At 38.9% G+C, this 27500-nt stretch overlaps 2 protein-coding genes across 5 annotated transcripts in view; both read left to right on the top strand.

Annotated features, from left to right (window-relative positions):
• The window catches only part of RGS12 (regulator of G protein signaling 12), a 247830-nt gene extending 242498 nt beyond the window's left edge, over positions 1-5332 (top strand). For all 3 annotated transcript variants that reach the window (XM_051964985.1, XM_051964986.1, XM_051964989.1), the window contains one exon: positions 1-5332. This exon is cut by the window's left edge and continues 431 nt beyond it. The gene's annotated coding sequence lies outside the window, so the exon portion shown is untranslated.
• Positions 5333-17402: 12070 nt separating this feature from the next.
• HGFAC (HGF activator) overlaps positions 17403-27500 on the top strand; it is a 76281-nt gene continuing 66183 nt past the window's right edge. For both annotated transcript variants that reach the window (XM_051964991.1, XM_051964992.1), the window contains exons 1-3: positions 17403-17567; positions 22392-22464; positions 26685-26781. In XM_051964991.1, the coding sequence (XP_051820951.1) occupies positions 17502-17567; positions 22392-22464; positions 26685-26781 (236 nt within the window). In that variant the 5' untranslated portion in view covers positions 17403-17501. The remainder of the gene's footprint in view (positions 17568-22391; positions 22465-26684; positions 26782-27500) is intronic.

Raw genomic sequence — 27500 nt, 5'->3', positions numbered from 1 at the left:
GGTTTACAAAGTACCTCATTACATTGTCTCATTACAACCATCTGAAGCAAACAGTGCAAGTATTATCGTACCCAAAGGAAAGTGACTGGCTTGAGATCACAGTTTATTGTTAGAATTAGGAGTCACACCCCTGTGTTTTGCTTTCAGGTCCAGTACTAGGCAAGCTCTGTCGAGAGAAGTCAACATATCACTACTGTACTTATTGATCTGAACTGATATGAAAAAATAAGACCTAAAGGTGGGATGAGAACAGTGATGGTTCTGTAGGGGATGAAAGTCTCTGTGCTCCCTTGGATGATCTTAGTTCTCTGTTTGTTCGGCCTCGGCCTTGAAAGAGACCTTTTCCATCCTTAGACAAGACCTTTGTTGGCTGGAGCCGGCGATGCTGTATCTGTGTCCTGGCTCAGCTCCCACGATGAGATCAAGCAAAATCTCTGAACCATGTGATGCTTTGGGTTCCTGCTCGGTAAATCGAGGCAGCTGGATCAGATGACCTTCACAGCTCAGTCCATCTGAGACATTTTGTCTCAGGGTCCTTCCAGCTCTGCCTCCCATCAGTTATTCCCAGTCAGATGTGTTCAGGACCTTCTCCACTTTTGTGTGAACACGTTTCTGGTCTTCTAGATAGACTAGGGGGAAAAGGAGAGGGAGCAGGTGGTGAGGGGCATTCTCTGCTCTCTCAGAATCTGGTCATGGATGCTTTGAGGATGGGAAGGTACAAACACGGGAGCTGAGGAGTCTCTTCAGCAGCAGGAGGAGCAGCTTTCTGGTCCCTCCTTATACCTAGCGCAGTGGTTAGAAGGCCGAGCTTAGATCCGGGAGTCCAGTCTGAGTTCTGCTGTTTCCTACAAAGGTGTGGGACTGATTGCCCACTAAGATCCCTTTTGGGCAGCTAGGTGCGGTGAATAGAGCACCAGGTCTGCAGTCAAATCAAGAAAAAGTTCCTGAGTTTGATCTGGCCTCAGACACTTACTTCCTGTGTGACACTGGGCAAGTCACTTAATTCTGTCTCAGTTTCCTCATCTGTAAAATGAACTGGAGAAGGAAATGGCAGCACTCCAATATCTTTGCTAACAAAACCCCAAATGGGATCATGAAGAGTCAGACATGACTGAAAAATAACTCAATAAAAAAGGTCCTTTTAAACTCTGACATTCTACATTCTAGAGCAAGGCTTCTGTCAACTCTGATAAAGATTCTTTTCTAGATCTGAAACTTTACATTCCATTTTCTGTGTTCAGGTAGTCTACATTCTGAAGTTTAAAATAATTGCCAGAATTAACATTTTCTTTTAAAAGGTTCCTTCTAGCTCTCATCTTTCGTTTCCCCATGTTCCAAAGAACTACCATTAACATTCCATTATTTATATACCATTTAGATAATACAGTCTATATTCTTTGGTCTAAGTTCCTGAGTTTCCTTTTAAATTGCCATTAGTAATTTGCTAATACTTAGGTGGTTCAGTGGGTAATGTGCTTGGCCTGGGTGTAATTACCGTAAATGAAAGACAGGTTTTTCTACTAGGGTTTTAAAAAAATGTATTTGAATTTTGAGCTTCAAATCCTTTCCCTCCCTCTACCCCATCTCCCACCTATTAAAAGGCAAAAAATTGCTACCCATTATACATATACATTATGCAAAATATTTCTGTATCACCATTTTTCTACCAGATTGTAAAGAAACTATGAAAGGAGTATATTTTCAAAGAAAGATCAAATGATTTAACTCTCAAACAAAAATGGGAAACAATTCAACAAATGTGGGAGTATATCCACCAGTTATCACAGTTACCTGAGAAATAAAGGAACTACAGGAAAGTTTTCTCACCCCCTTGTAAACTAGAGGAAGTGACAATGATTTGTCACCCTCAGTGGTGTTTCCCAAATGAGCATCTCCTCTGTATGAACGTGACCTTCCCTGAGGAATGACAAATAGTCCTTGCTATGCTGGGAAAATTGATGACTTAGATATCTATTGATGAAATGCTATCTTGGTTTTCCTGATTCACATTTGACATGAATTATAATAGACTGACAGGAAATATGTCTTCCTTGTAGTATAGATGTTTCTATAAAGTTGACCCAAAAAGTGAATTTCTATTAATTTATTATTTCCTATTGTTTTTCATTACATGGAAACTCCCCCTCAATAAGCACATTTGTCAAGAAGGCATCGTGCACATTAGATGTCAAACCATTAGTATTATAATTAGAAGTCATACAGTCAAAAAATCAAAGAATTAGAAGGGTCAGAAGTCATCTGGTCCAGTGTGTACTTTCCCCAAAACTCCTACTATAGTGTACCTGACAAATGGTTATGTAGCCGCTAATGGAAGACCTCCACTGATTCCAAAGGCAGTCCATTATACTTTGAGATGCTTACATTTGTTACATTTTTTAAAATTATAACTTTTTATTGACATAACATATACATGGGTAATTTTTCAACATTGACAATTGCAAAACCTTCTGTTCCAATTTTTCCCCTTCTTCCTCCTACCCCCTACCCTAGATGGCAGCTAGTCCCATACATGTTAAATATGTTAAAGTATATGTTAAATACAATATATGTATACATGTTTATACAGTTGTCTTGCTATACAAGAAAAATCAAATTTAGAAAGAAGGTAAAAATAACCTGGGAAGAAAAACAAAAATGCAAGCAAATAATAACAGAAAGAGTGCAAATGCTATGTTGTGGTCCATACTCATTTCCCAGTGTTCTTTCATTGGTTGTAGCTGGTTCTGTTCATTACTGATCAATAATTTTTTTTTTCCTTAAAAAAAGATAAATTTGTCCCTCTGCAAATTCTGCCTTTTGGGACCAAGCCAAAGAAATGTAACCTTTTTTCCAGAGGACATCCTTTCAAGTATTTGGAAGCTAGCAACATGGCACCTTTATGTTTTCTAATTCCCATTTCTTGGGAATAGAACAAGAAATAGAAATAATAATAATAGAAACAAAAACTAGTTGTCATGTGGAATTCCCATTGAGAATCTTCCTCTGAAGGTTCTCTTTCTCATCAACAATGTCCAGAACTGAACTCCTTTCTTGAGATGTATCAGGATGGAGAACAATAGGATTATTGCTTCTGTTGTCTTGTCCTCTTCCCAGTATGAGATGTTAGCTCTTCTGGCTTCAGTGTCACACTGTTGTTTCATTTTGAATTTTTAGTACCCTAAGATTTCCAGATTAAAAAAAAAAGAATGAATCTCTAGCCCTTTCTTCCTCTATTGTATTCACAAAGATGTTTTTTTGAGCACAAGCATAAGACGTATTTTTTCTTATTAAATTTCATGTTTTTATATTTGGCTCAGATCTGTCGAGATCTTTTTGGATTCTGACACTGCTTTCAAGTGTGGTAATTATCTTTCCTAGCTGTCTATCATTTGCAAGCTTGATAAATTTGAGGTCCAAGTCCTCATTTTGAGATGAATCCCAGAGAGAAATTATCTTTTCTCCAAGATCACAGCTTATAAACCTTTATATCTTGGGTCTCTCTTTTCCTGTCAAAGACAGGTTTTCTACACATTTCTTCCAATTCTTTCTTCCAAACTATTCCAGCTGCAAGATCACAAGAGATGCTATCCAGTGTGAGATCCACTAGAGGCAGGACTTCCAGATAGGAGATCCAAGGATCCAGGACCCAATTTTTTTTTTTTTAATTATAAAAAGAAGAAAGATTAAACTTGGGTATTTGTCTGTACAGAGCAAAACTCAGAACAGAGTGGGAAGTTGCAGAAAACAGATTTTGGAGGTATATAAGGAAGAACTGCTAAACAATTAATAAAAAGTAGAGCAGCAGATAGTAAATTCTCTGTCCCTAATGCTGTTCAGTCAGAAATTGGATGATGTGGGGATGCAATAAGGGGATTCTTTTTTAGGTACAGTTTAGACTACATGCCCCCAGAGGTTCCTTTTTTTAGTGAGATTCTGTGATTTTCTGAAGGCTCTGGGAAGATATTACTTAATTGGCCACTCCAAGGATGCTATTTGGATCCATAAGCATTTTTTCCAGAATATGGAAAACACCTAGTAAACAGAGAATAAATGCTGAGCTTCTCAATTAACTCAATCAAGAGACCTATTAAGTCTATGTTCCATATTTTGATATTAATTTGATATTTACTAAGAAGAGGGAGGCAAAATAAATTTAGCCTATTTAATTCTCTCCCTTATCCTCACCAAAGACTAGCCTCCACCTTACATTGGGGAGACACAAATGGAGAAAAGTTGCTCTTCTTGGAGAGGAGAAAGAACACTATCAGTTCTAAGTTCTGGATTCAAGATCCTTCCCTGGTTTGTGATTTAGTCTCAAGTTTTTTCATCTGTAAAATGGGCTTACAAGCCTGAGGTTTCACCTCATAGCCATCATGTTGACAAAAAATAATAAAAGATGAAAATTGTTCATGTTGGAAGAGCTGGAATGACAGATATGCTAATATGTTGTTGGTGATGGCATGAATTGGTCCAATGCTCTGGAAAGCAATTCAGAATCATTTGAAAGAAATCACTAAGTAATTTATACTCTACTCAACAATCTCATTATTTGACATATATTTCAAGGAGATCATACATAGAGTGTATGTCCAGGGTGTACTAGAGATAGCTTGAATTGGCTTAAAAACTGATTGTTAAATTTTTAGTATGACCATTCACATTTTAGGTATTAACAAATGCTACAAATTAGAGCTTTTGTTGATTATATACACATAGAAAATGATGGGGGAAATGTTAATAATTCAGATAACACTCAAAATTATGTGGTACTTAAGACTTTTCTCTCCTGAGAGCTGATAAATATAAAGTAAGCTGCTAAAGTCCCATATATTAAAAAGTACAGCAATTTTGGTGGTAGCAAGAAATTGGATACAAGTGGGTACCTAGAAAATGAAGAATGGCTAAATAAATCTTGGTGTGCTTAAGCAACAGAATACTATTAAATGAAATGATGGTTATGATAAAATTCTGATAAACATAGGAAGGCTTGTATTAACTGATGCAGAGTAAACAGAATGGAGAGAATGATACACAAACTGACTATAATAATCAAGCAGAAATAATGCGCAAAGGCAGCTGACCTAGGATTAATTATAACAGCCAATTTCTTGGTAATTAAACATATTTCACTCCTCGTGGGGTAGGGATTGGGAGAGGGAAAAGCTGTGGGAGCGAAATGTTACATATACTGCTGACAACTAATGTCCATTTATTGATCAGTTTTCCTGAACTAATTTTCTTTGTTACAAGGTTCAATGTGAAGGTTAGTTTTATTTTTTAATGACCATGGTATGAAAAGCAAAAGGCATTAATAAACCTTTTTTTAAATGAATGCGTTGGACTAAATGATCTTTAATATTTTGTGTTCTAAGGTTCTTATTTCAAATATTTCATGTTCTAAGATGCCTTCTATTTGCAACACTCTCTTCTCAGTATTGAAGTTCCTCATTACCTACATGACTATGATCAAGTCATCAGTTCCATTCTGTATAAAACAAGAGAGTTGAATTAGGGGATCTCTGAAAACCTTTCATACTTATAAGTTGTGTGATCCTGGTCAAGTCACTTGATCCCTTTTTGCTTCAGTTTCCATATCTGTAAAATGGGGTTAATAGCACCCAATCTTGCATGGTTATTGTAAAGATCTAATGTGATATTTGTAAATTATTTACTGTCTGGGACATAGTAGGTACTCTATAAATATTTATTATTTTGCTAGCTCTAAATCTATGGTTTTAATGATGCTTTCCTCGAGGTTTATATGAAGGCTTCCTTGGGATGTCCAGATGAAGCAAATTCCTTCTTTTTTAAGTCTTTCCCAGAACCATTTTTTCCCTTTCCATCTTTATATGTAATAATTATTCATGTACTTGTTCCTTCCCAACTGGATTATCACCTTAAGAGTAGGGCCTGCATTAGGTCAGCATTTGTATGCCCAGTGTCTAACATTCTGCATCATACAAAGCAGATTTTGTGGTAATATAGTCGTTTTTCAATCATATCGGATTCTCCATGACCCCATTTGGGTTTTTTTTTGGGCAAAAATACGGAGTGGTCTGCCATTTCCTTCTCCAGTTCATTTTACAGATAAGGAAACTGAGGCAAACAGGATTAAGTGACTTGCCCAAGGTCACACAGCTAGTGGCTGATACCAGATTGGAACTCAGGAGAAGAATTTTCCTGACTTCAGATCCAACTTACTTGTTGATAAATGTTAGCTTGATTTGAAATGTTGAATTCTAAAGGACCTTCCAACTCCAACCAAATAGGATTCTAAGTGTCAGGTCATGGAGTTAAAAGTCACAGAACACTCCCAAATTTAGAACTAGAGGTCCTGGGTTCAAACACTGTCACCGCTATTTGCAAGTTGTGTGACTTTGGGCAAATTATTTAGTTTCACTGGGCCAAAGTTCCTTATCTGTAAAATGAGGCCATTGGACTAACCATCCTCCAATGACTCATCCAACTATAAATATATGATTCTGTAACCTTAGATATTATCTAGTTTCTTAGGGAGGACAGTGCCCAAGCAAATTCTCAGGCGGTCACTCACTCCCACTCAGCAGGAATTTGGGAACATGGGAGACTAGTACTCCCCCTCCCCTCCTACCCATAAGGACTAAGTATTCAGCACAGTGTTCTCTGTTCATTTATCAAAACCTTCTCTGGCCCGTGGGTTGAGAGCTTGAGTATGGAGCTGCCCCAAGGCCAGCCTTCAATCTGGCCTGAGAGTCTTTCCTTTGGCTTTTCATGAGCTCCAGAGCCATGAAATCCACATTACAGCTTTGTATTTTCTGTAAGACATATCCAAATTCATTAGCAGCACAGTTTAGGATTTTAGCTTCATCCTCACAGCATGACTCTTCATGTCTTCATCCCACTTAGGATTTTTATGAGATTTTTTCCTGACATTTCTACTAATTTCTAAAACCTTTTTGAAAAAGAAACTGAATTTCATTTTTGGTGAAAAGCTTTCCTGTAGGGCTACATGACTATAACTGCTAATATCCCATGCAATTCTGAGATTAGATGACTTAATGATTCCATAACTCTTAAGATTTTAGGCTTCTGAGATTTTGTGAGGCTATAGTTCTACAATTTTAAGAACCCATGTCTCTAAGGTTGTTAGATTATGAATCCAACATTCTGTGTTATTGTTCAGTCACGTCTGACTCTGTGATTCCGTTTGGGGTTTTCTTGGCAAAGATACTGGCGTGATTTACCATTTCCTTCAGCTCATTTTACAAATGAGGAAACTGAGACAAACAGGGTGAAGTGACTTGTCTGAAGTCATATTTATACTCAGATCTTTCTGACTCAAGGCCCAGCACTCTACCCACTGTGCCATCTGGCTGTCTCCAGATCCTTCATACATAGGGTATACATACATACATTATACATAGGTTTTTTAACCCTATATATTTGAAAAGTGACATTAATCTCCATTATCTGGTTTATAGAAATCCCAAAAGATGATTCAATTTTCCCTCCACAAGTTGTGATTGATTTCCTGCTAACTTTTTTTTTTTTTTTGCTTTTTTGCTGAGCTGACTGAACGGACTTTATACTTTTACCTCATGTAGACACAGCTGTGGTGTCTGGGACTATCCCCACTCAATGCCTTCAGTGATAGGGATGAGATCTCACCTTCCCATATGAATGAGAACGGCAGCCCTTTGGCTGGTGAGCAGAGAAAAATCTTTCCGTAGGAGAGGTCTGAGTACAAAGGAAGGTTTGTGCAGCCTTGATGATTTCAGGGAAATGGTGATTTAGTTGAAATCCCCCAATGTGAATTATGAGAAAAAAGGTTGTCTTTAAGAAGTTATTTCTAAAAAAATGGGGAAGGGGAGTTTTCATAAATCCAAAGGCAGTTTGGCTTTTTGCCTGGAGAGCACAATGCCGTGAGCCAAAGAACATGGAAAGGAGAAGCCAAAATAATCCATCAGTTTTTCACCTCAGTTGCATTCAGAGCTGCCTATGAAAATAGAGCCTCAGAGACAACAAAACTTTCAAAGAACTGTTTCAAATAATAACAGTAATGATGACAAATTACATTTCCATGGGTCTCTAAGTTTTACAAAATGCTTTTCTTAACCCTCTAAGAGATAGAAAAAGGATTATCATTTCCATTTTACAGATGAGAAAAACTAAAATTTAAGAAGTAAAGTAATTTGTCCAAAGTGTTGGAGCATAATGCAGCATTTCCCAAATAAATGTGGACATGGAAGCCTTTTGAACTTGAAACACATTGATGAAATTCATTTAAAAAGTGGATTTTGATGAGATTAGGGTGACCAGGATGAAGAGGAACTAGAGACCACACCATGAACACGAATAGAAGGAAATGGGCATATTAGCCTACAGAAAAAAATAACACAAGGAGTACACAATCCCTGCTTTAAAGTCTTTAAGGAGTGGTCATGTGGAAAGGGGAAGAGATTCATCCTACTTAGCCCCAGAAGGCAGAAGTAGGAACAGTCAATAGAAAGTGCAAGGAGAGAAATTTCAGGTCAATTGGATGAAAAATGTCCTAAGATTCAGAGCTAGAAATAGAACGAGCTGCCTCAGAACATAGCGTGTTTAACAACAATGGAAGCCTTTAATCTAGATAATTGCTTTGTTGAGAATGTTGTAATTGTTACTATTCCCTTATTTTTCAGTTATCTCCCACTCTTCATGGCCCCATTTGAGGTATTTTTGGCAAAGATACTAGAGTGGTTCATCATTTCCTTCTTCAGCTTAATTTACAGATGTCTATTTGGTTTTGGGTTAGACTATATAATGATGATGATGATAGTTATCAGTCATATAGCACTTTAAGGTTTGCAAAATACTTTATATGTTATTTCATAATAGCCCTTTGAGGTAGGTACTATTATTATTATTCCCATTTTATAGATGGGGAAACTGAGGCAGAAGGGGGCTAAAGTGATTTTCTTTGGATGTTATAGCTAGACAAATTTCTAAGGGAGAATTTGAATTAAGGTCTTCCTGAGTCCAAATCCAATTTTCTACTGTACCAATTAGGTGTCTAATGAGATTCCTTCTGGATTTTGTGATTGTTTGAAATGGTGGTTTGGAAGGGCCTCTTAGGTTCAAGGACATCCTTGGGAATAAGAGAGGGAGAGATAGGAACTGGTTTTTATTTAAAAAAAAAAACAATTTGTTACACATAAGAAATGTTTTTGATGTATTTATTTCTTCTCTTAATATTTCAGAGAGAGAAATCCCCCTAACATCAAAATGTGACACAGACTTGCCTATTCAGGTACAGGAAATATTGAGCTGCTACAGAGTTCTGTTTGGGAAATATTGCCTAAACTTGTAGCCAGCCTAAAACATGGGAATCCCAGTGAGTAATTACTCCAGAAGGACTGTTCCCCTACTGTGTGGGCAAGGCTGAAATCAGCCCCCTATTGTGGTCTTTACCAAAATTATCCACTAGGTTAATGCTGTTGAAACTGAAATGATCCTTCATATCTTCCAGCAGTCTCTGAAAATGATTAGGTGCTAGGGATGGGCTCTGGATAGGAAGGGAATTTTTTGCTAGTCCAATTAGCAAAGTAATCTGTATCTAGCCACTTTTTAGTAGAAAAGAAAGGAGACCAAACTATTGATAATATTATAATTGACAATAATATTGATATTGATATGAGTTTTCATAGAGCTTTTTAAGATTTTCAAAGCACTTTTTATAACTATTATCCCTTTTACTGTGGCATTAAGTGCTATTATTATTCCCACTCTATAGATGAGGAAACCGAACCATGACTCTTGTTACTTGCCAAGAGTTACTTGCCCACGATCATGCATTCAAAGGCTAAATTTGAATTCAGGTCTTTCTTATTCTAGGTATAAGTTTCTATTTACTGCACTAATTTTGTTTAATTTTATTTAATAAATTAATTTGATGAATTAATTAATTTTATTTCATGAACTGAATTGGATGATCCCCTGTCAATGATAAGATGATACCGAGGAAATTAAGGTTGTATTAAATGACCTCTGATATCCTCTCAGCTCTTGGATGTTACCATTTAAGAAAGATCTTTGGAAGAAATAGACATTGGATCTGGAATTCTAATGCTTTATTAGAATGAAACCTAATTCTGCTGGGTTTGATCCTAAATGGAATATGTTTTCAGCACTTCGTACTCCTTTTTGTAATGTCCGTGGACCTTATTTGCCCAAGATGTACTTGCTTTTTCTTATTGTTAACCAACTCTATTTTAGAAAAATATTTGAAAACTCTTTCTTACTAAGGTGCCAGTGACTGATTAAGGCCTTAGAGAGTGCTTTCCTTGGCTTCTAGGTTGCTTGCATTTTAAAAGGGGCCAAAATCTTTAACCAAAGTTAGAGAGCTTGGACATCAAATCTCTAATTGTAGGGAAATATCCCAGGAAAAAAAGGGATGGACTCAAAAGGAGTTATCTAGGGAGCTTAGAAGCCTTCATGACACAGAATCACCATCACTTAAATCCTTCTGTGTTTTGTGGCCTAAGGGCAAGCAGTTTTTAGCTTGGCTGGGTATATGAGACTTCATTTATCAGAAACACACAGCACAAGGGAGCACAGACACAGGAAAAGCCACATAATAATGTTAGTTCACCTTTAAGTGGGCCCTTGGAGGTTTAAGTGCACTCTCCTCACAACAACCTGAATAAGGAGCCAGCTGGTGAAAGTAAGACTATTTCTATTTAAGGGTAGAGGAAGTAGCTTCAAAGAATCTTAGTAGTCTTGCTCAAGTTCACAGTCAACCCTAGGCCTTCTAATTCTAAGTCCAGATTTTTAAAAATTATTTTAAAAAATTAAATTATTTAAAAAATTTTTATTTGACCTGAAAGCTAGAAATTTTCCACAAAATTAGAGAATGTGAATCAGTTGTAGAGTTCTATATTTATAGAGCTACATATATGTGTATTATATATATATGTATGTATTATATGTACGTATACACACATTATATCCAGATATATACATATAAATACACTTATTTATTTTATATGTTACAATTATTATATTATATATTTAAATATTGATTCATTCATTCCTCCATTCATTTATGGGTATATATTTTGATTCATTCATTTATTTCAATCATTTATTTATTTAATAAGCCATTTGCTCATCCATTTATTTATTTGCTTATTTGTTGATGGAACCAGACCAGCTCTTTCTTACTCCACTTTCCACAACTTACTCATAATATATATAAAGTGCTTTATCAACCTTAAAGTGTCTCACCAAGGATAAAGCTCACTTCAGTGGCAGTTGTCTGCATCTTTGCGAGGATAGATTGGAGAACAAGTGTATCATCAGAAAACAGACTGGGGCCAATCTGAGAATAATGAAGTTCATCCCCCTTTAATGTTTGAAAACTGTTTCAGGAACCCAACCCAAGCCAATCTCAAATGAATTAAGACGTGTGTTCTAGTCTAAAAGAACACACGTGTTCATAAACATTCATTAAGCATCTACAACATGGCAGGCATTGTGTGCTAGGGTCGCAGAGGAAGACAAAAGATCGTTCTAGCTCTCTAATGGGAGAGAGAACATGTAAATATTATTTCTCTTCTCTGGGTCTCACTTTCCCCCTTATTCAATGAAGAGATTAGACTAGGTAATGTGTGGAGTTCCTTTTGTGCTCAAATATTCCATCTTCTACATTCTAAAGTCTCTTCCAGCTCCAACGTTCTATATTCTCTCTTCCATGTTCTGAGCTCCCTCCCAGCTCTGACATTCTAAAGTCCCTTCTACCTCCAACGTTCTACATTCTCTCTTCCGTGTTCTAAGCTCCCTCCCAGCTCTGTCATTCTAAAGGCCCTTCTACCTCCAACGTTCTACATTCTCTCTTCCGTGTTCTTTTTTTTTTAATTTTTATTTAATGATTACTTTATATTGACAACATTATCCCTTGCACTCGTTTCTTTTCCGATTTTTTTTCCCCTCCCTCCCTCCACCCCCTCCCCTAGATGGCAAGCAGTCCTTTACATGTTGAATAGGTTACAATATATCCTAGATACAATATATGTTTGCAGAACCGAACAGTTCTCTTGTTGCATAGGGAGAATTGGATTCAGAAGGTATAAATAATCCGGGAAGAAAAACAAAAATGCAGATAGTTCACATTCGTTTCCCAGTGTTCTTTCTTTGGGTGTAGCTGCTTTTGTCCATCATTTATCAATTGAAACTCAGGTCTCTTTGTCAAAGAAATCCACTTCCATCAAAATATGTCCTCATACAATATCGTTGTCGAAGTGTATAATGATCTCGTGGTTCTGCTCATTTCACTTAGCATCAGTTCATGTAAGTCTCACCAGTCCTCTCTGTATTCATCCTGCTGGTCATTTCTTACAGAACAATAATATTCCATAACATTCATATACCACAATTTACCCAGCCATTCTCCAATTGATGGGCATCCATTCATTTTCCAGTTTCTAGCCACTACAAACAGGGCTGCTACAAACATTTTGGCACATACAGGTCCCTTTCCCTTCTTTAGTATTTCTTTGGGATATAAGCCCAATAGAAACACTGCTGGATCAAAGGGTATGCACAATTTGACAATTTTTTGGGCATAATTCCAGATTGCTCTCCAGAATGGTTGGATTCGTTCACAACTCTCTTCCGTGTTCTAAGCTCCCTCCCAGCTCTGACATTCTAAAGGCCCTTCTACCTCCAACGTTCTATATTCTCTCTTCTGCGTTCTGAGCTCCCTCCCAGCTCTGACATTCTAAATTCCCTTCTACCTCCAACGTTCTATATTCTCTCTTCTGCATTCTAAACTCCCTCCCAGCTCTGACATTCTAAATTCCCTTCTACCTCCAACGTTCTATATTCTCTCTTCTGCATTCTAAGCTCCCTCCCAGCTCTGACATTCTATATACTAAATTCTCTCTTTTATGTTTTTTATGTTTTATGTTTTAAGGTCCCTTGTTTTCTTTTTTCTATAAAAAATAGTAGAGAAGCTGATTTTAGAAAGATTTACACGAGCTGATGCTGAGCCAAACAAGTAGAACCAGAAATACACTGTGCATAATAACCGCAAAATTGTGCAATCTGGTTGATAACAGCAAAATACCAGACTATTCTCCTTCAGACCCCAAACTACTTCTCGGGGAACAAAGATATATAGAATTTTAGGATGTTAGAGTTAGAACTTAGAAAATGAGATGTTGAATCTGTGAGGTACCTTAAAATATGGAATGTCAGAGATCACTTAGACCAAGGCTCTCATTTTACAAAGACACAAACTATAGAGAGGTCTAGAGAGACAAAGTCCATGTTCACATGCTCACAAAAATAAGCTGGCTGACAAGTTGGGATTAGAATACAGATCTTCTCACTTCCAGCCCAATGGTTTTTCCTGTTACATCATGCTGATCCGTAAAAAGGACTCACCCAGACATGTCCCTTGTGCACACAATTACGTGTTAAGTCCATAGACCCAACCAGGCTGGGAAAAACCATAGGTTCTGATTCATTTAAAAACCTTCCCTGCCTTGTCCCCTTCTAACAAATTAAGGAAGGAAATCTCTGGTTCTGCACTCCACTTCTCTACCTTTCTTACCTCAGGGGAACAGTAACTGGAGAAAGTGGGGGGAAGAAATATCCCCAGCTTCTGCTTCCTGATTTTGCACAGGATATGGCAAAAGGCCCTGACCTCAATCAAGTGTGTTTGGTGTTGGAAGTAGACTAGGTCACCTTTTCTGTGTTAAATAGGAAGAGGTTAAGATGACATGAACAGACTGAAATTTTCTTTGAGCTGTAAATAAATCTTGATTCTGTCTCTGTGTACTAAATATGTACCATTAACCACGGACTTACCCTACCAGTACAAGAATTAGTTTGGGTTGAGAAGTACCAAAGTAGGAAATTCCTTAAGAAAAGAAATAAGACATAGCACCAAGACTTGGAGGTATTTTCAATCAATCAATTAAGAAACATTTATTAATCGATTGCAAATTATCATGCTTTATGCTTAGAATCCAGGATATGAAGAAAAAACAAACCAAAAACAGTCCCTTCCTTCAAAGAGCTTACAATCTAAAGGGGAGACAGCATAATATATAATAAGATTCCTATGCATCTAGGAGGGATTTATGGGAAGATGGTTCAGTAAGTCAGGAAACTGCCTGACTCTCCAATTGCCCCACAAATAAAATAATATCTCAGGTAAATTTTATTTAATTTTATTTTTTTCAAGGTAAATTTTAGAGCAGCAGAAATAGTTAAAAATCAGGATAAAGCGGTACTCCAACCTAAGACAACTTGGGGGGATGTTGGGAAAGATCTGATCCCCTGGCTAGTCATTTGGCTTGAAGTGCTTGAAGTGCAATTAACAGACAGATTAACAGACAACAAACTTGGGGCTTGGGTCAACTCTGAGAGCTTTCTTTTCGGGTATCATGGTGGGATAGAGGGGCTTAGCTGTTGATCAGGGAGTATTTGAAGGGCTCTCTGATGGCTCTGGATACAAGAATCAGGTAAGCTAAACAGGTGTTGTCCCAAGCTGTAGGTGAGCAGGAGGAGTGAGCACACACTGGTGAGTATGGTGGCAGATGGAATACTACTGTGCTGTAAGAAATGCTGAGCAAGTTGATTTTAGGAAAGCATGGAAAGGTTTGCATAGAGTGAAGTGAACAGAATGTTGTATATTGTTCAAAGAGTAAACATGAATGACTAAATTGTTCTGAATTATATGAATATTTAAATCAACTAAAAAGAACCTATGAAGAAAAATGCTATCTCCAGAGAAAGAATTAACATATAGAACTATATGTTGTATAGTTTCATATATAACAATCTGTGTCAAATATTGGCTTTCTCTAAGGCAGGGTTGGGAGGAAGGGAGGGAAACAACTTGGAACTCAATGTAACAAAAAAAATTACAAAAGAAAGTAAAGAAAATGAAATTGGTATTATCATAGTAAAAAAACCCCTATAATATGATATATATATTCATGTATAAAAACAAATAAATTATGATTGATTCTATTTTTATGGAAACATAAGTATTAATTAAAACAGCTGAGAACATTAATTCATAGTGTTGAGATTCAGAAGGAGATCCCCAAAAATTGGGGTCACAGACTGGTGTCTCAAAAGAATTTGCAGGCTTGAACCCATCTCCAAGGGGCAAAATTTATTGTAATTGTAACACCAATTGAAGCAGACTAAGTTCAAAAGGATTTAGCAAAGAACTAGGAGCAAGAAGACAAATTTATAGGAAAAAACAGAGAGATCTGGTTCTTCATGTCACTGATATTCTAATTTTATGACCCAGAGGTAGATCTGAGGGGTGGTCTGATAAGCACCTCACCATTTTTCTCAGAAACCCTCTTATCACTGACCCAACATTGTTATCTGGCAGTCTGCAAAATTTCTAGGATCGTACTATAATGTTCCTAATATTAGGAGACTTTAGGATCATTGACAAATAGATTGTTAGAATAATAGCACTCTAAGCTCCAGGGACTTCAGGATTACTGCTATGTTTCCCCTAGAAGCTGTACCCTCTCCTCCACTAGTCTCCATGGTTTGCCAGGAAATCAGCTCATTGGTCTGAATTGGGGATGTGTTCAGGTTATTTCCCTGATGCTGCAGAAACTATGGGCACTTTCCCTCAGAATCTCCTTGCAACCTGCAGAGAACATCAATTCTACATAACCACATGAGGAAGTGGGAAGTCATGGGGACAGGGGATAAGGAATTATTCTTTCTTTTTCATGTGGCAGCCTTTATATTAGGGAAGCTCAAGCCAGAAAGGGATCTGCCAATAACACCCACCCTCATTTTTCTACTCCTGCAAAAAGCATCAGATGTAACTTCCTCCCGGCCAGATAACTAAGTAATAGAAAGAACTAGGGTAGGGGTCCCACTGCGAGGTGGTAGTACCAGCCTGAAAGAAAAGGGTTTGGAGTCCAGATAAAGCCAATCCTCCTCTCCCAGAAGTTGCTTGAGACAGGGACCCAAGCCAGGAAAAAGTAAATTCTCCAATAAGAAAGACTGACATAGCCTTGTAGCCCAGTCCTGTCATCAAAGGAGAAAGAGTCATAAAAATGTATAAGTGGAAAAAGGTTAAAAGAATTCAAGAGGAAGAAATTATAGTTAAAAACAGGGTACAAGCAGCTAAATCAGCACAGAAGATGCTAAAATTAGGAGGGAAGAAGTGTACCATGACATCCAAGAGATTACAAATAAACACTATAAGACAAGGGAAACCGAACCAATGTGGAATGAAAACAGACCCCTGTGGATTCTCAAGAGAGCTTGAAATCATAACAGGACATTTCAGAAAGGCTCAAGAGAGAAATCAGAATCTTGATTGGATCACTTGCCAACTGCGTGGCAGAAATAATTAGAATAGGAACACCGATTTATGGTAGAGAGTCTCTTCACAGAAGGAAATGAGAGAACAGCAGAATGGGAGAACAAATGTATTAAAGTGAAGGTACATCTAGAAGAGAAGTAAAAAAAAATTAAGAGAAAATGTGATTTCTATTTAGCAAAAGCCATTGATCCTAGAGATAGGAGTAAGAGAGACAATTTAAAGATTATAGGCCTCCTAGAATAGGGCCTGTCAAGGGCCATTTAGATATTTATAACATCATTTGCAGACCATTCAAAATTGTCAACTTAAAAATAAAAAAATATATAATTTTCATGTCCTAAATTTTTTTTAAATTATAGTTTTTATTTTCAAACTATATATGTGGATAAATTTCGACATTCACCCCTACAAAACATTGTGTTCTAATTTTTTTCCCTCCTTCCCCCAGTCAGCAAGTGATCCAAAATATGTTAAACATGTGCAGTTCCTTCATGTTCTAAGTTTTAAGGCTCCTTTCCTCTCTGACAAGCTACATAATTCTTCTGTATAGCTAACACAAACCAGTCTATATTAAAAGATCATACATGGGACACTGACAAATTCAGAGACAGAGTAGAAAGTGATTTTAGGGAGCTTCTCATTGGAGCTTTATGGGTGGATAAACTGATGCCCACGGCAGTGATTTGGCAAAGATTATACAGAGAGTAAGGAGCAGAAGTGGGATTTAAGTCCATGTTCTTGCTCAGGGAAGAGAAAAGAAAATCACTGAGGACTTGAGTGGTCAAGGAGGCTTACTGGAGGGTGAGGGTGAGGAGAGACCTTGAATGGCAAGATGGAAAGAAGGGAAGCAAGTGTCCAAGAGCTTGGGAACAGAGAACTCTGAAGATTTAGAGTAAAGAAAGATTTTGGCTTGATTTTTCTAAAAACAACTTTCCCCTGTGTCCTCTGGAGTCGTTAATCATTAACATCGATAAGCAAACCCGCTAACTTTTTTTGCTCAGTGGAGGGAAGGTTTCCGGTCACCGTGGCCTCTGGTTTGGTTCCCCAAGAAGTCTCATTTTTGGCTCTGCTCTCCACTCTCCAAGCCAGGCAGCCAAGGAGAGGGAGAAGGGTCTCTGTGGCTGGCCAGCTGCCCCACGTGCTGGGCCCTGGCTCAGGAGGAACCATGAAATGCTGGATTTGGATACTAGGCCTTTTGCTGCTTCTGACCCAGGGTGGAGCCCAGTCTGAGGTGAGTAGGGTGAGTTTTGCTGACAGATACTGCCCGGAAGGTGGACAAAAGTCCCCTGGGGGTTGGCAGAAGTTCTTGACCCTAGAAAATGGACTCAATCTACCAGAAACAATGGAGGCCTTATGTCTAATGTGCTTTATGATCTTGGGGAAATTATTTGGGAAGGAGATTTGCTACTTCTTTACAATGTTGGGATAATGGCTGAAAAGTGATGCAATAAAGAGTCTCTAATCATATAAATTTGAGTTATAAGAGGTCCTAGAGATTATTTACTCTCTTCATTTAGGGATGGGGAGACCAGCCCCAGAGATGTTAAGATGTCACACAGGGAATGAGTGGCTGAGGATTTGATGATAAAATCCAGTGTTCTTTCTTCTTTATCATGTGGCCTCCCATGCTTTTTTATACTTTAAGGTAGTGATCACAAACTCAAATAAAAAGAGATCTCACCAATCATTCACAAGAGTCCTTGAAGGCCTCATATTGGCTTAATTTTAAAATATAATGTGATCTATGTTTTATGGTATTTTTATTTATTTTGTTGAATGCTTCCCAGTTATATTTTAATTTAGTTTGGGTAACCCTCAGGATGGTGATGGGCTGTGGGCAGCATGACTGACACCTTTACTTTAGGGCTTTACCTCATGTGAGTTCTCCCTACCAGTGCATGGTCCTAAATGCCCTATGTGTTAGTAAATGGTTTCATGAGCTTCTGTGCAACTAGACGTCTGTCCTCATGGACAGCATGGAGAGTGTGTCTGTGCAGACATACCACCTTTCTGGTGCTGGGGCTCCCTGTGCTTAAACTTGGCTGGTGGGGTCTTTAGAAAGCCCAGATCATGCCCATGCCGGGATGGGGACGATGCCATGTTCAGATCCTGGGCTTTCTCCTTCCTGTATTTGTGATCTTGAACAAACCACCTCAGAGGGCGCAATGAGGGCTCTAGGAAATGATGAAGCTGACATAGTTCCTGTTCAGGGTCTCTTCCAGCTCTAAATATGTGAGGCATCAGAAAAGTACCTGAAAGGGAACCAATTTCTATGGCATAAAACCCCCAACAACTTTACAAAGTTATTTCCTATCCCTTAACTTACTCCTGATTAGTTTTCTTGCTCATATGTTTTCCCTGTATTTAGGAGAAAGCCTGGGATATAGTAAGTACTTAATACATTTTTTTTCCTTTACCCCTCCCTTCCCTCCCTCTTTCCCTTCCTCCTTCCTTCCTTCCTTCCTTCCTTCCTTCCTTCCTTCCTTCCTTCCTTCCTTCCTTCCTTCCTTCCTTCCTTCCTTCCTTCCTTCCTTCCTTCCTTCCTCCCTCCCTCCTCCCTCCCTCCTTCCTTCCTTCCTTCTCATCTATCCATCCATTCATCCATCTACTCATCTATCTATCTATCCATCCATCCCTTTATTTTTCATATGTCTGTCTTTATCAATCCATCTCCCTGTCTATTTAATCTGTTTGCTTCTATTACTTAACTATCTACTATCTACGAACCTAGATGGATAAGTAATCTATCTACCTATCTACTTGTCTATACCATCTATCTATATCTAATCTACCTACCTACCTACTTACCTATCTATCTACCTACCTACCTACCTACCTAGATAGGTAATCGATCTACCTGTCTGTAACATCGATCTATCTATATCTAACCTACCTACCTACCTTTCTGTCTGTCCATCTGTTTGTCTATCCATCATCTATCTAACCTGTCTGTCTGTCTGTCTGTCTATCCACCTCTCCATCAGTTCAGTGGAGGAGACTGGGCATTTGACAATTCTCATTTGACAAAAGGGGAGACCGAGTTTTCCATGAGGAGTCTCTGACTCAAACCCCAGTTGCTACAAGAGCAAAAACTCCTGTTTTCTGTCTACAAAGCATCCCCCCGCCCCCGCCCCGTCTGTGAGCCCCCGGACATAAGGATCACTGGAGGGGACTCTCGGAGGAGAAGGCTGAGCCCGAGAGCCGAGGAGCGGCTGCCCAGGTTGGCGGAGCCGGCAGGTGTCGGATTGGAAGATCGGGGAGGGCCCGGAGCTCACGGGCTCGTCCGCTGGCAGTGCACTTGCCCAGAGCCCCGTCTCGCAGGGCTGAGGCCGCGCCCACCCGTCCACCTGGCCGGTTCAAGGTTCTCCCCCACGGACACCCGGCCCGGGCCGGGCCAACAGCTCCGGGGGAGCCTTCCTGCTCGGGCAGCGCTGTGTGGTCTGCAAGAACCGGGCCTCCGCCGCCTTCTCCTCCCTCATTTCTCCCTCCTCCCTGCAGATTCCCGCAGAAAGGAGCTTGGTTAGGGAGAACCCAAGACCCTTCCTCTGTTTTGTTGGCTGTTTAGGGACATATGTGAGCATTGTCTTTTCCTCTGAATTCCACTTCTGAAACCTTTTGATCTGTAGCCCAGCCTCTTAAATGATGGTTCCCAGCCCCAAAATGGGTCTCGTAACTGAATCGGGGGGTCGCAAAATTATGATTTATTGTCAGTAAATGTTTGATTTCTACACCTGTTTTACATACCTCTATATCCGGGGTCACGTAAAAATTTCTCGGGCAAAAAGAAGTCTGGTATGGAAAATTTTTTTTTAAAACACTGCTCTATGGTATATGTGAGCGAGTATTTAGAGGAGCCAATCAGAAGAGAGAGAAAAAACAAAAAACCCTCTGTTAGGTAGGGGAATGCCAGGAACCAGAGAGCTAATTACTTTCTTTATCAAGAATTAGACTAGGATTTCTAGAGTTCTCAGACTTTAGGGCTGTCCCCTTCCTATTAGCTATAAACTCCAGGCTCCCTATTTCCTCCAGGATTAAAGGTGAAAATTTCAGTTTGACTTTTCAAGCCCTTCATTACCTGGCCCCTCCTAATTTCCTTAATACCTTCCAATTTCCTTAAACCTTACTCACAGATATTTTCTGAGCCAGTAATTGTCACCTCCTTGATTGTTTGAGGCAATCCGAGTTAAGTGACTTGCCTAAAGTCACACAATGAGTAAATGTCTGAGGCTGGATTTGCACTGAGGACCTCCTGAGCCATCCCACTTGGTGTTCCTTGAATAAGACATTCCATTTCTCTCTGCGTTTTCATTGGCTGTCTTCCAGATTTAGAATTCTCTCCCTCCTCATCTCTGCTTCCTAGATTCCCTGGCTTCCAGTAACTTTCAGTTATGATATTTTTATTACCTTTTGTGAGAATCCTTTCCCTGTCCCTCTTAATACTAGAACTTTCCTTCTGAAATGATCTCCGATTTATTTTTTCACATATCTTACTTGTACCTAGTTGTTTGCATGTTCTCTCCAATTAGACTTTGGGCTTATTGAGTTCAGTAATTATTTTTGCCTTTTTTTGTATTCCCAGTGCTTAATGCAGTAGGTGCTTAATAAATGCTTATTGACTTGATTTGACTTCCAAATCAAGGGAATTCTTTGTTCTACAGTCTAAGATCTCATCTCTGATACCTCTGCACATTTTTGAGCATTTTTAAAAGGGGGTGGCAAGTTGGGGAGAAAAAGGTGTTTTGTGAGATTCAGCTATAATAAGAAGTATGAGGGATACAGGAGTAGGGACTGACAGAGGGACTCTTTCTTGTAACTGGTCAGGTGACGCTCTCCCTTCCTTGCTCTGATTCTAGATACTCACAAAGTAGTTTTATGATCTGTGTTCTTTTCTGGAATCAGACCTAGAAATCTAAAGGGTTTCAACTTTGACATCTCCCTTGGCCAGCAAGTGTCGTTCACTGTGCTAGCAGTGAAAATTCAAAGAGCAAAGTTTAAAAAGTCTCCGTGTTCCGGAACTCACATTCTGAAGAGGGAAACAAGGAATACTGATAAAAGTACATACACAGGTATTTTGTACAATAACACAAAATAACCACCAAGTTGTCTTGAGAGGGAGAATATGGTACTTCCTCACGTATGCTGTTACTCACCTCCCAGATAAGCAGTGACCTTTCATCTGCCACTGTTTGTCTATCCCCTTTCATAAGACTGATCTTCTCTGGCAATGGGGCTCCTGGGAGGGATTTTTCACTGAGAATCTACAAGAAAAGGACCGTTTAAAGATATATTTCCCATTGGTTATAGTTCTGTGGGTGCAAAGATCCCCCCAAAAACTTTGTGACCCTAAACTCCATGGCTGTAGCATAGGGGAGCCTGAATAAACTTGGAGACTGCAATATCTGTATTTAAATCCTATGTGGGATACTTAGAAGCCATGTAATTCTGGGACTATTCGTTAACTTTTGTGTCTCACTTTCCTGATCTATGAAAGGATTAAAGTAAAAGGCCTCGAGGGTCCTTTTCAGGACCCTTTGAATCTATGGTCCCAAGAGTGAAGCAGGGGATAGAAAGAAGTTCCATTTGTGACTCTACCTTATTGTTCAGATGTTTTAATTGGATCTGACTTTGTCTCCCCATTTGGGATTTTCTTGGCAGTTTGCCATTTCCTTCTCCAGTTCATTTTCCAGAGGAGAAAACTGAGGCAAACAGAATTAAGTGGTCTGTGGTCAAATTTGAACCTCTCTTCCCACTGCATTACCTACCCAGCTCCTTATTGATTTTGCTTAAAATCCCATAGTCCTGGGTGGATTAGGCTGAGGGTAGAGAAGAGTAAGGGGAAAAACTTCCAGAGAAGAGGAATTTGTTTTGGTCAGTGTTCCACGTTCCTAAAACACGTTTATGTGGGAAACAGCCTGAAGAAAGAGGAATTTCATGACTTTTTCTAAATTTTCCCTCAATGACACTGTTAAAGTTGCTTTTTTGTGGGAATAGGATAGAATGGGAAAGAGAAGGGGGATTTCCTGAACTAATTTGTACCTTCCATTTTTTTTTGTAGAACAGGACAGAGTCCCCTGCCTTCAATGTGACTGAAGGAAAACATGTGGAACAAGAGATTCTAGAACCCAGAGGTACCGGCTCCCAGAACCCCTTCTTTAGGCATCATATCCTATGCCCTCAAGAGGAAGTGAGATACAGAGAAAAGTGTACTGCATTTGGGTCTAAGGAACTGGGTTTGAGTCTTGTGGGATCATGAGCAATTATTTCGCATCTATGTGAGATCTTCCTCAAATATAAAAATGAGGGGAGGGGGCAGGTCAGACAAACTCAGAGGTTCCTTCTAACTCTAAATCGATGAGGTTATGATCTCTCCAGCCCATTCTCAGTTCAGCCCAGATTTTGGGGCTCTTGATTTGCTGCTCCCTCTTAACTCTACCTTAGGCAGCAAGACAGCACAGTGATTAAATGAATAGAGGCTGGGTTTTGGAGTCAGGAAGGTCCTGCCCTTAGACCCCTACTAGGTATATGTCACTTGAACCTTCCTGATGGTCATTCACTCATCTAAAAGAAGGTTTAAAAATGAGATAATTGAGCACCAGCCCTGAAGTCAGAAGGACCTCAGTTCAAGTTTGACCTCAGACACTTAACACTTCCTAGCTGTGTGACCCTGGGCAAGTCACTTAACCTTAATTGCCTCAGGGGGAAAAATGATATAACTTAAATATTAAGGCATGATATGCATGGTAGCCATTATTATTGTCTTCTCTAAGAAGCTCCTTCTTCTTTCTGTGATCTCCTCTCCAGCTGGTTTAACCGAATAGCCAAAGGACTTTCGCCTAATGCCAGGTTTGAAGCACTGAAGAGCCTGGCATTGGAAGGAACTGCTAATTCTTTGTATCCTGAGGGGCTAGTCCAGTGCCTGGCACTAGGGGGGGAGGGTTCAAATGCTTCCTGATTAGTTCTGCTTTCAGGTTTCCTCACAACACTGAGATGGGCAGCAAAATTGTTTGCAGATGAGGCAGAAACAGGAGATGATGCTCAATTTGCCCAAGATCACACAGTTATTAAATGGGAGAACCAAGAATCAAACTCAAGTCTTTGGACTGCCAGGGCAGGGTGTTTGCACCCATCCTAGCTGTAGGATTTTTTCCCTAGCTGTAGGTTTTTGTGGCCATATTGGAGGTACACATGATTAGGAGGCCAGAGGCAAGACCACTGCTAACAGGAGGACTCAGGAAAGATGGCGCGAGGGGCTGGGACTTGAATTGGCGTGTGAAGGATGGGAAAGAGTTGAAAGATAGCCAAATAGATTTATATAGCTAGATATATACATTTATATCTATCTATTTATCTATCTAACTGTCTGTCTATCTATCTATCTATCTATCTATCTATCTATCTATCTATCTATTCATCCATCCATCCATCCACCCATCTATCTATCTATCTACCTACTTACCTATCTATCTACTTACCTCCCTATCTATCTACCTACTTACTATCTATCTATCCATCATCTATCTATGTATCTATCTACCTACTTATCTATCTATCTATTCATCCATCCATCCACCCATCTATCTATCTATCTACCTACTTACCTACTTACCTATCTATCTACCTACTTACCTAGCTATCTATCCATCATCTATCATTTATCTATCTATCTGTCTCCCAGGATTGTTGTAAAGAACAAGTGAGAAAATATTTGAAAAGCACTTATCACAGTGGCTGACACATAGCACTTAATAATTGCCTATTTCCTCCCTTCTTAAAAGGGAATTTAGGATCATCTAGTTTAATCTTTTTGCTTTTACAAAGGAGGAAACTGAGGCTCAAAAAGGGTGAGTTTACATGGCTATTAATTAGGAGAGCAGGCCCCCTTAGTTCCTGGGTCAGTGACCTTTTCCTTGCATTCTCAGTCCAGGAGAAGGATCCTGAAGGCATTTGTATGACCCTGATGCAGACCAAGCGTGCAGACTCCCACTGCTTCTCCTTTTGGGGGAAGGTATTGTGTCATTTCTGACCTGGCCTTGGTACTTGGGAGGATGTTCAGTTTCCAGTTTGAGATGTGGGAGAGACCATTTATCAGCAGAAAGTGGGGATTTGGTGGAAGTTGGGGAGAGGAGAAAAGCAGAGAAGGTATTTTAATGGGGCCGAGGGAGGCTGGTCCTGATTGGGGTGCTGTGATTGTTTATAAACAAAACCCATTGTAAAGCACCTTATGATTGTCAAAATAATTTTATAGATATTATCTCATTCCTCCCCATTTCTCCCCAATTCTGAGATAAACTAAGTGGGCATTATTGCCCACATTTTACAGGTTAAAAAACAACAGCAACCCAACAACTGGGATACAGAGAGTAAAGAAAATCAATGCTGGAAATAGAACGAGAATCCAGACTTCCTGACCTCTAATTCAAGTGCTTTCCCCATACCTTCAAGATTGCTGGGTCCCGTTAGATGTCTTCTTCAGGGAATGGGCTCATGTCTTTGTTTTGGGGGACCATCTTCTTCACAACCTATCTATTCTAAGGCATCAAGGGAAAATAGGGGGACCCTAGAACCCACTGGAAACTTCTGGCTTGATTAGGGAAAAAAAGAAGCATCCTCCAGTCCACAGATGAAGGGATGTGAGACTCAAAGGGAGAGAAATGCCAAACGTGAAGCTCACAAGATTTCCAGCAAAGTCAGAATCAGATGAAAATGTCCTTGAGAAATATTTTAACAAAATAAATAAAAATACAATTAAACACAGATAACGTTATTTTTTAAAACTAAGTCCATATACCTCATCAGGGATCACTGTGGTCAGTTTAGTGACCCCTCTTTCTATTTAAATTTGACAGTTTTGCCTTAGAGAACAACTCCTCCAATCCTCTTCTTTTACGCAGAAAAAGGCTGAGTCCCAGAGAAGGCCGGGGGCTTGCCCATGGCCATATAACTAAGTGCTAGCATTGGGGACTAAAGGTTCCTCATTATCCTTGGTTAATTTTGAATTGATCTAATAATCCAAATCTGTCCTTTATTCCGGAGGGGTCAAACATGCCCTTCTGAGGGCTACATTAGTTGGAACACTCCAGAGTGTGACCCAAACCAGATTAAAATATAATTGGAAACATTTAACAAAATAAATAAAAATACAACAGAATATAGAGAATGTTAATATGTGGAATATAGACACGTGGAGAGTCAAAGTCACTAAATGTGCTCTGGATCTGAAATTGAACTTGGTTTATGATGATCTGTTGTCCACTGCTACTATAATACACCTTTTCTTCCTTCCTTCTTTTGGGAATCAAAATTGGCTGTCCTGGATCCCATCCCCTCTTCCGTGACTCTCTTATTAGATGCCTTCTATAGTTCCTGGCTTTTTAGCCTTGTTGTTGATTTCATGAATTATTAAGTTATAAAGGCATCAATGGCTTCCACCATCCATAATCTGGGGAGCAAATGGAAAATGTATCATTCTTTTTAAAAAAATTATTTTTCTTTAGACACATTTTAAACAATTTTTTACATTTGTTTTTAAAACTTTGAATTCCAGATTCTCTTCCTTGTCCCCACTCCCTTATTTCCATAAAAGTAATGTTGTGAAAGAAAACATAGACCTCCCTCCCCCCAAAAAAACTCTCAAGAAAAATAAAGGAAAAATAAAAGGAAAAAGGGGCAGCTAGGTGGTGCAGTGGATAGAGCACCAGCCTTGAAGTCAGGAGGGCCTGATTTCAAATTTAATTCAGACACTTAACACTTCCTGGCTGTGTTATTCTGGGCAAATCACTTAACCCCAATTGCCTCAGTAAATAAGTAAGTTAATTAATTCAATAAAAGGAAAAAAAGAGAGAGTATGCCCCCATCTGTAGTCAGACAAAATCAGGGAAGGAGGAGGAGATGGAAAAAAAAATTGGAATGCAAGGTTTTGCTAAGGTGAATGTTGAAAACTATCTTTGCATGTTTTTGGAAAAATTAAATACATTAAAAACCCTTTATAATAAAGAATAAGGATACTAGTAATTTAAAGAAATACATCTAATATTCTAAAATATATATACAAAATAATTTGGGGAGGCATTAATAGCAGGATGAGGAAAGACCTCAGTCAGAGGAATGCTTTGAAGGAGACTGGGGATTCCAAGATTTGGAGGTGGGGAAGGAGTGGATATACAAAGTCACAGAGGTGAGACTTGGAATTCCATGATTTTGTGAGTGAGGAATGGTGGGAAATATAATGTAGATCAGAACTGAAATGTAGCATGCCTTGTCTTTCTGCTGTCTCATTAGCTTTAAGGTCAGTTCAGTGGGGGAAGGGGGATGTCTAATCCCAAATGGATTTTTCCATTGTGTCTTCCAGTGTTCACCGAGGATGGCCAGCTATGCAGCTTTCCTTTCCGCTATGGTGGACGGATGCACCATTCTTGTACCTCTAATGTCAGGTCCCTGAAGAAATGGTAGGTCAGTCCAGCCTTCACTACCTCATTACTTTTTTCCTTTTATAATCATTCCTTCAAGGTTTTCCTAAGAAAGTCTATCCTTCCTATGCTGAACAATACTAAGGGAAAGACAGAGTAAAACATGCTATAACAAACCTTTATAAATCTCTTGCTATGTTCAAGGTACCTGGTAAACACATGTGTGTAATGACATAATCCATGCCCTCAAGAAGCTTACAGTCTTTAAAAAAATTATTAATTTTTAAAAATATTTTTAGCATTCATTTTTAAGCAATAGTATTTTATGTTTTTCCAAATACATGTAAAGATAATTTTAAACATTCAAATGTATGTTGAAATAAAGTTGTATAACTTTATGTTTTAATTTTTTCTCCCTCTTTTCCTTACCTCCCCCTCCTCAAGACAGCAAGCAATCTGATATAGGTTAAATATGTATAAATATTTTCAATATATTTCCATTTTTGTCATTCTGTGCAAATAAAATAAGACCAAAAGTGGGGGGGAACATAAGAAAGAAAAGACAAACAAATAAACAAAAAGATGAAAATACTCTACTTAGATCCATGTTCAGTTTCTGCAGTTCTCTCTTGAGATGTGGATGGCATTTTCTGTCCCAAGTCTATTGGAATTGGTCTGAATCGCCTCATTTTGAGAAGAACCAAGTCCATCACAGCTGATTGCCACATAATTTTGTTGCTGTGTGCAATGAGCTCCTG

The sequence above is a fragment of the Antechinus flavipes genome, chromosome 6 (genome assembly GCF_016432865.1).
Source record: "Antechinus flavipes isolate AdamAnt ecotype Samford, QLD, Australia chromosome 6, AdamAnt_v2, whole genome shotgun sequence".
In the NCBI taxonomy this organism is placed as follows: domain Eukaryota; kingdom Metazoa; phylum Chordata; class Mammalia; order Dasyuromorphia; family Dasyuridae; genus Antechinus; species Antechinus flavipes.
This window is presented reverse-complemented; position numbering and strand designations above follow the sequence as displayed.